General features: G+C 41.1%; 1 protein-coding gene across 5 annotated transcripts in view; it reads right to left on the bottom strand.

The window, feature by feature from the left end:
* The window catches only part of loxl2b (lysyl oxidase-like 2b), an 85,252-nt gene that overhangs the window by 48,268 nt on the left and 24,109 nt on the right, over positions 1–12,875 (bottom strand). For all 5 annotated transcript variants that reach the window (XM_037975095.1, XM_037975092.1, XM_037975087.1 and 2 more), the window contains exons 2-3: positions 10,758–11,128; positions 10,036–10,211 (exon numbers count right to left, since the gene is read on the bottom strand). In XM_037975095.1, coding sequence (XP_037831023.1) covers positions 10,036–10,211; positions 10,758–11,128 — 547 coding nt within the window. The remainder of the gene's footprint in view (positions 1–10,035; positions 10,212–10,757; positions 11,129–12,875) is intronic.

The following is a 12,875-nucleotide window of genomic DNA, read 5'->3' on the forward strand; positions in this document are numbered from 1 at the left end:
GAATACATGACGTAGTGAGTGCTCTCACCATAAAACAAGCTTTGATGTATTTTCTCCGGTAAAGTTGTGAAAAATAAGGGAGAAAACAGGTCTTATAAACGCTAAATGTGTCCTACAGGCTTGTGCCTTGGGAGACCTCCGTCTTTGTAAGTATCGGTGTTCAGGAAGCACTTGTGCATTTATATGTATATTATAAGGTTGCTTTTGTTGTTTTAATTCATGTAAATACACTGGTGTGATACTTTAGTATATGTTTTGGTCCGAAACATATACTAAGGTATCACATAATAGACATATACCAAAACCTTTGGTATATGTCTATTTTGGATTTATAGCCCCCCCCTGGAGAAAACTCCACCAGCCGCCACTGTGATCTGATGAAACAGCAGACAGGCAGTCTCATACTGCTCTTTTGTACAGCATCACCTAAGCCAGTATCTTACTGGGGTCTGACTGCTGGAGACTCATTGGAAAGTCAGAATTGGTGGAAAATAGCTGAATTTCCTGTTGCAATCTCACTGAATTCTGAGTGTTTGTGACCAAGTGACTAACAAGCCACAGGACAGTCTTTTGAAAGGCGAATTTTAGAAAATCATGGATTGCAAAACAGTGTGCATTGTTTTGTTGTCCACCTCCACCCACATTGTACTTACCTTGGCAGCCACCCCAACATTTATGAATTAATCTGCTGGAATACACTTTAAAATGAAGAATACTTTTTATCACCAGCAGAGATTTAAGACCTGGACATTTTGGGTCTGTAGCCTTAGATGTTTTCTGACAGAGAAAAGCTCCCATAGTGTCAAAACACAACTATAGTGCTCTAAAGTTACAGAAAATAAATTGAGTCGGGTTCGAGACACTCGCAATGACTGCAATAAATTTGAGAAAAAAATTGGTTGCACAAACTTTTTGAAAATGTTCAAAACTCACACAAGGAAACTGAGAAGCCAAGCAAAGGTTTTGAGACTCTTTGGTGAATCCTGTTCACCAACTAGTCTTCAACAGTCGCACACTAATGAGATACCAGCTTTAACACTTGCCTGAGAAAACAAACTGAGACAAACCCTTTCACAGACAGCCCCTCGCATGTTTCTGACTGAACACCAAACTACCTTCAGCTAGTGCTGCCAAACAACACATTGCATAAAGCCTGGGATTCTTTAATGATGGAAATGTTTTCCTGTGGAATGAAATGTATGCAGAAAATTGCAGGTCAAACTGCAGGGCAGCAGACTTCCTCAAAGCTAGACAGGGATACGTAAACAAGGACAGTTTGGGTTGTTTACAGTCCAGCTGACAGGAGACAACACTAAATATACAGTCAGTGGAAAACAGACAAACTTCCAACCTCAAAAGGACAAACTCAGGGACTGAGATGTTTATTTTCTGCATGTCTGTTTAGAAACAGCTCCAAGTGCTTTGCCTCAGTCTGATCAAGAGAACAAATAATCTGAACTCAGGTCAGCAACTTATATACTTCTGCTTTTGCTCTCCATCTCTCTCTTTCTGGGTATTTCCTTTGTGGGTTTTTAGTTGAGCAGTTGGACTGAGCTTTCTGTCACCTGAGAAAGCCTCTACATGCAGACCGCTAATCATCCCACACCACATAACCCCCCCAGCGACATGCCGTCATGGCTGCCATTACAAACCAGAGTAAGAATGCCTGCCTGCCCGACTGAGCCCACAGACGATAAGGCCAGGCCGGAGCTCCCAGCTGCATGTGTTTTACATGCCTGGGGCCCATTTCACTTTTTTTACAGGATGGAAAAGCTCAGTCAGCTTTTTTTTCCTTGTGTGATCCAAGCCTGACTCCATACGTCAAGATGTCCAGCTGCAGAGCTGCAGAGCTACTGAGAATCTTTACCTTGTGAATCTGAGAACTTCCATGCAGAAAGTCACCTCATTCACTTCCACAGCCCAAAGTCATTTCAGTCAGAATCAGCTGAGGCTGAAAATAAAAACTGAAATTCCTTTAAGGAATGCTAGACCAACAGCTAAAAACAAAACTCACAGTTCAACATTTCCCAACATACGTCAGGTCAACGTACCGTGCATGGAGCTCTGCGCAAGATGTGCAGCTTTGTAGTTTACCAAAGTCGTACTAAAACATTACAACTTCTTACATATATAAGGTGCTCCGGAATACAAGGAGCACTGTCGTTTTTTGAGAAAATTGAAGGCTTTTAAGTGCGCCTTATAGTCCAGAAAATACAGTATGTTAGATTAACTGATACCTCTAAATAGAGACTAGGTGTGAGTGAGAGCATGAATGGTTGTTTGTAGGTAGGTGGCCGACCGCCAGCCGATCGTGATTTAGTAAAAAAAAAAAATTATTATTGACAGGAAAGTTGAAAATGGCTATTTATTCTGTGATATTGTAAGATATTTGTGCCAAATATTTACACAACTACAGGTTTACAAAAAAACACTATTGAAATAATTTTTTAAACAAAAATACAATTAAAAAAACACTAATTGGTTGCACCTAATTTAAGTCACATTTACAAATAAATTAAATGAACATAAATGAAAAAGTGCAAACAAAGCACCAACACATGTCTCACTTCCAGGCCAATGAATAACAACAGAGAACTCTGACAAACAGACAGATGCTGTACTGTACTGTGATTTTTGTGGCACAGGCTGCATGTTGGATCACTACATGTAACAAAACAAAACATCTAATGCTGAATTTAATAAAATCATTTTACTGTTAAACATGGATAATATTTTCACAAGCACAAAACATGCTTACCATATTCAGTCTTGTAAAGCCACCCTCTGAATTTCGGCTCAACTAACCATTTTTGGTTAAACCAGCTCGTTCCATGTTTATTGCTGTGGCTCTGACAACCTGCTAACTCCAGGTAGCTGAAGGAGGCTCGGCCTCAGGGCTCATTAGAGTCCTGCAGGGCTCCGTGAACAGGGAGCTGACCTGAGCGCGCGGTGGAGGCGTTTATACTTGGCGCTTACATCGGTGCAGTATTCTCCAAAAAGACAGGGGGCAGTACGCTACGTAACCAGTGGAAATACGGTAAAAAGAGAGCAGATGGTTGAATGGAGCACGGCGCGCGCGGTCTGCACCAAGTTATAAAAGGAGCACAACGCAACAGCGCGCGGGACTTCGCACAGGGGCGGGGACAGTGCGCAGGGGCGGGGACAACGCGATTGCATCACTGTTGGCGTGCACACCCTCGCGCGGTGAGGTAGATAAAGGTATCGGTTTTGGGGGTGTGGGTGGAAAAAAAAGTGAATAAAAAATGACGTATTTATAATTAACAAGTAAAATCCTCCATTTTGAATGGAGCGTGGAGCCTGCGGTCCTCGCAAAGTTACAAAAATTGGGAGGTGCATTGGGGAGGGGCGGGGACAGCGCGATTGCATCACTGTTGGCGTGCGCACCCTTGCACAGTGATCAATGCGTCAAGTTGATGAGGATGGAGAAAAAACATGTATAAAAATGACTTATTTTACAATAAACAAGCGGAGCTTAGCCTGGCGGACGGGGAGGGAAAGCCTGGCGGCCCACCAGGCCGTACACTGGGGGAAACCCTGTGTCTCTATGTGGCCCTGCAACCTCTCACACAATGACTTCTGGAGATAGACATCAGCTCCCCATGCAACACTGAACAGAACCAATGAATAAAGAAAATGCATAGCTCTTTTCTTTGTGGTTAACTTAGGTTTTAAAGCCCTTGTAATGTTGTGGCCTCACTATATGGCAGCCTAACCTGGTGGTAACTGGTATACTGGAGTCATCAGTGGTTGTGGCTGTATGACTCTGGGTTAGAATGATGAGCTGAAATCTCTGAATGACTTGGTTTCACTGTCTCATTATAAAGGTGTCCACAAGGAATCTGTTCTAAAAAAACATCTGAAGTGTTTCCCTTTTTCTCTTTAGAACACTGCCTGAGTGTAACTGAACCTCATTTTACATTCAGCTTCTTTATTACTGTGGTTGACTTGGTATCTGGAAAGTAGTCTATGACCCAAAGTTTGGATCATGATTTACACTGACTAAGTAGTCCTTTTTGTTAAATAAAGACAGGTCTGTGCCCACTTTCACCCATAGTTTGTTTGAAACTCATTATCTCTTTTTGGCATTTACTGTCCACTTTCCTGCAGGTATCCCACTTGGTTACACAAGTCTTGATTTATTCATTCAACTCCATGCCAGTAGACACACTCTCTGGCTCTCTGTAAACATCCATCCACACCAAGATGAGAGGAGTATAGCTTGTGATTACTGTGACCTATAACTTTCTGGCCATATGTGTACTGGTGCGTTTTCATTCTGAAGACCACAGCTAAGAAGACTTTTTCATTTTTCTATTTAGGCATAGGCCTGCTCTGTTTGTGTAAGTGCTCTGCTTGCAAAACGTCAAGTTTACTGTTCTGCATAAGGTCTGCACCCAATTCTGTGTCTGATGCATCACTCTGTACAGCCAGTTCTTCATCTGGGCAGTAGTATTTCAACATCTGCCCATCTACACTAGCTTTAAAAGAGCTTCTTCATGTTGTGATGTCCAGTTCTGTGTGTTAATTGCCTCAACAACTGACAGTGGTCAGAAAACTCTGGACAAAATTTGGCCAGGTCATTCACCTGGTTCAGACATCTGTTCCATAGCCTGCATTTTTTTCTGGATCTATTTTCATCCCAATAGATGTCAGGAGGTGGCCTATGTATGCAATCTCCTTTTGCTCAGTTTAAACTTGTCAGCATGTAGTTTGATGTTCTTTTGTCTGCTGCTTCTTAAGTCTCTCCTTGACCCGTGATCAGCAAGTCCTCAGCAACAAGAAACAGACCAGGATGATCCCCCAGTGTTTGTGTCAAAATGGTGTTGAAACTGTTGTAAGGTACTTTGATTCCTCATCCAGTTTGACATGCCAGAGACAACTTTTGACATCCCAAACTGTAAACAGTTTAAACAGGTTAGAGATTCCCACAGTGACTTTGGGACTATTTGAAGAGAAAAGTTATAGAACTATTTTTTGGGAACATATTCAAAACTCAAGCAACAAGACTGCACCCCTGTGACTGAGGAAACTGAGAACCACTGCAAACATTGCAAGACATTCTAGAGGCTTCCTTAGGAATGTCACTACCAACTACTTACAGCTCAGTAAAAAAGCACCACCAAGAAAGCACTGAAGCAGGAACGTGCAAGACCTGATAAAAGTCATTTTAAGCACTGCAAACAGCCACATTAACATCCATCCATCTATTAATCTTCTACCATTTATCTGTGGTGAGGTCCCAGAACCAGGAGGGAAATCCGGACATCTCTCCCGAGCAGCACTCTCCAGCTCTACCTGGGGGATCCCAAGGCATTCTCTGAGAGGATATCTAACCCCTCCAGTTAGATCTGGGTTTGCCTTGGGGTCTCCTCCCAGTGGGATGTATGCAAAAAACCTCCAAAAGGAGGCATCCAAGAGACATTCTAATCAGATGCCAGAGCCATCGCAGCCGACTCCTTTCAATACAAAGGAGCAGCGGTTCTAATCTGAGCTCCCCCTGGATGACAGAGCTCCTCAATTTATCTTTAAGGCTAAGATCGGCTATCCTATGAAGGAAGCTCATTTCAGGCTCTCATTCTTTCAGTCTCATGTCCAGGAGTGAGAGTTGGAACATAGACAGGCCAGTCAATCGAGAGCTTTGCCTTTTGATTCAACTCTTTCTTCACCAGGAGACTGAAGCAACATCCTTATTACTGAGGAAGAGGCCCCCAATTTGTTGATCCATCCTACCATCACTTGTGAACAAGACTTGAAGATACTTACAGACTTGAACACATTATCAGCGGAGTGAAAACAAAAAACAACTCAAACTACCTTAAATTATCCTACAGACATAAAAGTATTCCCTGCAGTGTGAGAGCATGCAATTTTGAAGAGTTTGATGGTAATCTAGCAGGGTACGATTTCAAAGCATCAAATAGAGTCAAACCTAAATCTGCTGCAACTGGTGGTTTTTATTTTCTTTTTTTAAGGGTTTGGGACAAGGAAAACAAATGGTAATGTAATGTTTGTCAGAATTTACAGACATTAATATCCATTCAGTGTTTCTGTCTGATTTATGTACCTAAAATTCTTTATTAGCTTTCTCTAGTCATTGTGAAATCCTGGAGGAATTATCCTTCAGTTTTGAAACTAGGGAAAGAGAAGCATGAAGTCAGAGCATCAGCAGTTTGCTCAGAACATTGGAATGTATGAGGCCTGCACAAAGAGCAGAAACATAACATTCTGCTGGTTAGTGCAGCCAAGACTGAATGCTCAGCTGGGCCTTTAAAGTGACTGAGTTACCAGCACAACACCTAACATTTACCCGTTTAACACCCCTTTCACTGCAGGGGAGTTACAAAGAATGATTGTTTGGAGGACTGGGAGGGGTTTAAGGATTCTGAGTGGTTTCCAGCTGAAAACCACAGAAGGATTTAAGATGGAATGGGGCATCAGGAGTCCAAATCTACTTTGGTCTTGAAATCTTGTTAAGTCCAACAGAAAAATCCCTTTGACCAGGGCTTCAGAATTTCATATAAAACATTAAAGCTAAGATGATCTTAGTCTAAAACTGGGATAAAAGGTGATGCGCCGTTTAACCCAGTTTTAGACTAAGATCATCTCATGATGAGATATGACATTTTAGTCAAACCTTGTCAGGGATGTTATGGGTGATTTCATGCAATATTGTGAGATGTGTTAGTGCTCAGAGAATGTGTTAAAGATCACCATCAGTTACTACCAAACCAACAAAAGCTCAATGTCTGTAAAACTGACTGAGTTTTAGCCATTTTTGTGTTTGATAAAGTCGCTTTGCTGTGGCGGACATCTTAAATGGGGTTGATTTGTAAAGTGAAATGGTTGTTGATTGATGTTCTATGACTGAGAGTCTCATTAAAATCTGTCCTGTGGTTCATGAAATATTTTGCTAACATGACAAACAAACACACAAACAGGCCATGACATTAAAGCTTTTCACCTTGGTGGTGGAAGAGGATTTACCTTACAATACAGAACCTGCACGAAGAAGAAAATGTTCTAAACCTCAAACTTTGATTTTGCCTGTTTTTATGAAAATAACAGTTCCAGACCTTAAAGCCAGCATTCCACTGGGATGCAACTGCTAGAGACAAATTACAAACAGCATTCAAGGAGGAGTTTCCAAGATGTTTCCTGAGCGTTCTCAAGTTTCTCAGCTGCAAGTTGCTGTAACTTTGAAAATATCTCAGCAAGATAGCAAGGAGACCTTAGCAGGTCAGTAAAGTCCTCAGTCAGGTCCTCATCCAGGTTGGAGGTCCTCATGCAGGTTGGAGGTCCTCATCCAGGTTGGAGGTCCTCATGCAGGTTGGAGGTCCTCATCCAGGTTGGAGGTCCTCATCCAGGTTGGAGGTCCTCATCCAGGTTGGAGGTCCTCATCCGGGTTGGAGGTCCTCATGCAGGTTGGAGGTCCTCATCCAGGTTGGAGGTCCTCATGCGGGTTGGAGGTCCTCATGCAGGTTGGAGGTCCTCATGCAGGTTGGAGGTCCTCATCCAGGTTGGAGGTCCTCATGCAGGTTGGAGGTCCTCATGCAGGTTGGAGGTCCTCATCCAGGTTAGAGGTCCTCATGCAGGTTGGGGTCTTCATCCAGCACCTTCTCCACGTCTTCTCTCAGGTCCAGCCAGCAGTTACAAGTGTTAAAAACTGTGATGGACTTCATTTTGTGCAACAGCGATGCGATAGTATGCCAACTCCCAGCAAATTTTGCCACACAGTTTCTTGAGGGTTTGTGGAACATTTATGTGACATAAGCAAAAGTGTCAATTCAGTGTGATTAAAAGTGCAAATTTACTTTTTTTCTCATAGTCTTGTATTTCTAACTAGTCTCTAACAGGTGCAGCTCAGGCTCAAGAGGCAGATTTAAGCCTGATTTTTTGTCTGACACGTTGTAATTTTGTACAACACATGATCCAACCCAAATCATGTAATAACCCTATTTACAGTAAGCTAAAAACAAGCACCATCACTGCCTGAAAGTCCAAAGTCTAGACCTCAGCCTACTCAAACTTTTTTTAGTTTTTTTTTTTTTAAATTAGCTGAGACAAAATTCAAAACAGTTCAACTTCACAACTCTTCAAGGGAAAACCTGATGAACTTAGTATTACCACATTTCTTGTATCTAAAGGTACTCAATCTTTGATTTGCATTTATAACATGTTCCTTACATGACAGAGATGTCATGTATTTGACTCAAAAATGCCAACAGTGTTATTGCTACCAGTTAAACACTTCTGTGATCCATGTGACATGAGTCGTAGGCATAGTTTTTAATCATTTACACTGCTGTGGCTTTCAGTAAAACCTAATATTATAAACAAAACAAACTGTTGACTCTGGTGTTTTAGCTGACAATACACTAAATTACATTTACATTTTCAATTTATTGTCAATACGTGTGATTAAATTAAAATTGTAGACTTGATCTTAAATATTTTCTAAAATAAAAATGTTTGTAAGAAACAGCTGATCACATTTTGGTTTAAAATCTGACCTGAAACTGTCAGCATGTTTACTTGTGTTCTCTCAGTCTCCTTCTGTGTTTTAAAATTAATATTAAGCAATATGTGATGTTATTTAGGTAGCAAATGCAACAGTTATTGTTTTTGATTTTCAATAAAAGCAAATAAATCATTGAAAGTTTTTTGTTTTAATACCATAAAACTTAGATATCTTAAATTCCATTTGTGTGAGTTTTTCTTTTTAAAACAGCTTTAACTATGATGTTCTCATTAAAAATGTAATATTTGAACAATTAAGTGAAAATAAGAGATGCACATTTTTTTCCAAACCAAGTACTTAGATTTGAGTACTTGCTGATACAGAGTACCATTACAAGATCTAAAAAATACCACTACACTTTTTTAGTTAGTAAAACCTGCAGTTACAAATTTAATTTAATACAGCAAGTAATTCACGTTTTTTTTTTCTTTTTTTCGATTAAAAATAAAGGGAATTCAAAGACTTCCTTCTGATGCTACACCACCCCTGGTCCATGTTGACATGACAGCATCACACAGTTGCTGCAGGACGTGGTCATGGACATGGTCAGCAACAAGACTCAGGTAGGCTGTAATGTTGACATGATGCTCAATTGGTACTAATGGGCCCAAAGTGTGTCAGGAAAATATCCCCCACACCACTGCACCACCACCACCAGCCTGAACCATTAATGCAAGGCAGGATGGATCCATGCTTTCATGATTCTGACCCTATCATCCGAATGTCGAGACTCATCAGACCAGGCAACGTTTTTCCAATCTTCTATTGTCCAATTTTGGTGAACCTGTGTGAATTGTAGCGTCAGTTTCTTCAGAACTGCAGCTCACTGGATATTTTCTCTTTTTCGGACCATTCTCTGTAAACCCTAGAGATAGTTGTGTGTGAAAATCCCAGCAGAATCAGCAGTTTCTGAAATACTCAGACCAGCCGGTCTGGCACCAACAACCACACCACGTTCAAAGCCACATAAATCACCTTTCTTCCCCATTCTGATGCTCGGTTTGAACTGCAGCAGGTCGTCTTGGCCATGTCTACATGCCTAAATGCATTGAGTTGCTGCCATGTGATTGGCTGATTCGACATGTGCCTTAATGAGCAGTTGGACAGGTGCACCTAATAAAGTGGCCAGTGAGTGTATGTTTATATGAGTGTATATGTGTGTGTGTACATATACATATATATATATATATATATATATATATATATATATATATATATATATATATATATATATATATATATATATATATATATATATATATATATATAAAAGCTAAGCAGTGAACATCACACGGTACTGGTATTGTGGTATCTGAACACTTTTATGAGTACAAGTACAAGCAGATGCACACAGTATTAGACTGATACCCAATACTGGCATCAGTACTGATGCATCCCTTGTCTCGTGAAAATGTACAAAAATACCAACAAGGTAAATGAATGCTAAAGGGAGGAGACACGTGAAAAACTGAGCAAAGGTTTTTTGGTACATTTACCTCCACATGGTTGGGCAGCATGTTGACAAACTTAAATCCTGGGATCCTCTTGTCGCTGCACACGACTCCTACATCTTCAGTGTGTTTGCAGTCAGAAACACCGATCCCATTGGACGAACACTGAGCCAGAGTCTGTTCGTTACCCGTGCAGTGAAGATTGTCGAACCAGATGGGTCCTTATGGAACAAAACAAAAGTCACTCGGTACTTTCTCTACAGAGGAAATGCTCCAGTTAGTCATGGAAATAAAATTAAACTGCATTTCATTCAATGGCTGTTCTCCTACAAAACTGTAGAGCATTTATTTTGTGAAATGTTATGCCAATTCATTAATGCCTACCACCAAGAGGCAAAGGAGGGCAATAATGTTTTTGACCACGTTTATGAATATCACCTGAACTACTGGACAACTTTTATTGGAGTCAGTCCAATTCAACATGGCTGCCATGGCTAATCATTATTTTTCAACACAAAAATGTCTCTAAATGAGTCAGTTACAACGACATTGAGCTAAAATCTGATGTGATAGTAGCTGAGACTCATTCACAGCACATATCAGATTATAATAATGTTATTTTCAGGGTCTGACCAAAATGGCTACAACCCTGTCTTTTATCAACATAAAACAACTCTGGCATGAAAGGCAGCAGGTAACATGCATTCCTTCAATCAATGCTAGGACTTTAGTTTGCACATTCTAAGTGTAATCGACTAAAACCCTACCTTCTCCTTTCCCGTATTTGGCAGATGGGACCCATAAGACAGCTTCCAGGTAGCCCATTTCCCTGCAGACCACCTTAGCAGCGTGGATGTTGAAGTCATCATCACAGACGGTGCCCCACGTACCGTTGTAGTAAACCTCCACACGGCCCTCGTTGTGTTTCCGCTTGTCTCCCGCCAGTCTCAGCTGAATCCTGGGTGTGCCTGCAGCCAGCACTGGGGGGGTGTACTGTTCCTGCTCCGGGTTCGGGTAACCCAGGGGGTAGCCAAGGTACTCAAACTGGGCATGGGTCAGCTTGGACAGCACTAACAGGATGGCAGTGCAGATGGACAGTCTCTGGGGGCCCGGCATCATGAGAGGAATTGTTGAAAATCTGATGAAAGGTGAACACTTGTTAAAATCTCTCGACAGCTAACGCTAACCCAAACAGAAAGAGACTGGGGATTAAAGAGATATTACACACATTCCCATGTAGGTTCTGTGGAACAGTTATATATAATTCATATTTTATCTGCTGTAGATAACTCTTTGAATGACCTCTGGTTTGGAGAACTACAGTTGAATTCTGACAGGACTAACAAGCTACCAGCTAGTCTGAATGTGGATTGCTGTTATCCTAAAACAGCTCCAATCTTCACAATTTCACAGCAGTTCAAGCAAACATTGCTGTCAGTTTTGCATTGAATTCTGGCAGAAATATTAAAATATTCCAGCAGGAACTGTCTCCAGGCTGCAGCAAAGTGCTGCAGCTAGCTGCTGCCGCTGTGTTTGTAAATAACTCATCAGCATTCATAAAGATGGACAAAACGTCTCCACAAACTGCATTTTACAGACAACACAAACAATCCTCATAAATAAATTCACAGACTCCAACAGTAAAACATGGAGACAACATCAGCTCAGCTTCTTAGAGCCAGAGGAGGAACGTCACTGAAACAAGCTGCCTGAGCAGCAGGATGGACTGCAGCATCAACAAAAGAGACTGATGTGGTGAAGAGCTACATCACACACACACACACACACACACACACACAGAGCAGTTTGACGGACTTCATGTTAATAATTGTGGCTGAAATGGTTGTGGGTAATAATGTCTACAGCAGCACTCACAGACAAATCTTGAAGATCCACAAAGACAGGTTTTAAAAAGGCAAAAGTCCTTTTATTATAAATCAGTCAAGCCACAAGCCAGAGGACAGTCATATATATTTTAAATTACTTTTCATTCAAAATAACAACAAAAATACATCCTAAAATAAAATGCCATTATCACTTCAACATACATTCAAATGAATACTTGAATAAAACAAAACCTCTGAAAGAATCCTAAACAAATATGTCAGGAGCGGGGTTAAAGAAAACTTTTCTAATATAGAAACAAAGGCCCACATGAAAACAGGAATATGTTTTTCTACTCCAAGGTGAATCAAGGAACTCAGGAATTCCAAAAATTAAAACGTGCTAAAATAAAACAAAATGTCTCCTTCAGTTTAACAAAAAATCCACCACTCCATGGAATCTTTTAGCTGAACAATATATAAAGATATTAGAAATCAAAGTGCAATAAAATCCTCGCCTGCTCCAAAGACAGGTAATGGTGTTATTGGTTCAGTGATGTGTTGAACCAGTGTGTTTAGGAGGAGAGCCGACTCCCATCTGACTGCAGCACCGGGTCAAACTGCTGACCCCACAGAGCACGATTATCCAACCTCCAGTCTCCTTAGTGGTCTGGTGCACTTTCGTTTTGAGGAGTGGGTTTGCAGCGTTTCTTACTTGCAGTTGTTTTGGGGTCTTTAGTGTTTTTGGTATTTGCAGCATTTTTCCTTTGCAGAGTTCTTTTGTGTGTGTTTGTGTGTTTTGGAGTTTGTATTGTTCCTGTGCTCGTGGCGCATTTGCCGTTTGTGACGCGTTTAGCTGTTTGCTGCACCTTTGCATCTGTCAGCCACTGTACTTTTGGTCTGACAGAAACACATTAGCTCATTCCTAATGGCCCCAAAATGCTCCAGGACCCTGCCTTTGCTCAGCCATCTGATGTTGTTGTGTGTTCCTCTGTCAGGAATGTTTGCAGCAAGCAATGCTGCAGTGCAGATGATGCTCTCAAAAGGTTTGATTTTCATCAT

Source organism: Kryptolebias marmoratus, linkage group LG1, assembly GCF_001649575.2.
Source record: "Kryptolebias marmoratus isolate JLee-2015 linkage group LG1, ASM164957v2, whole genome shotgun sequence".
Taxonomy (NCBI): Eukaryota; Metazoa; Chordata; class Actinopteri; order Cyprinodontiformes; family Rivulidae; genus Kryptolebias; species Kryptolebias marmoratus.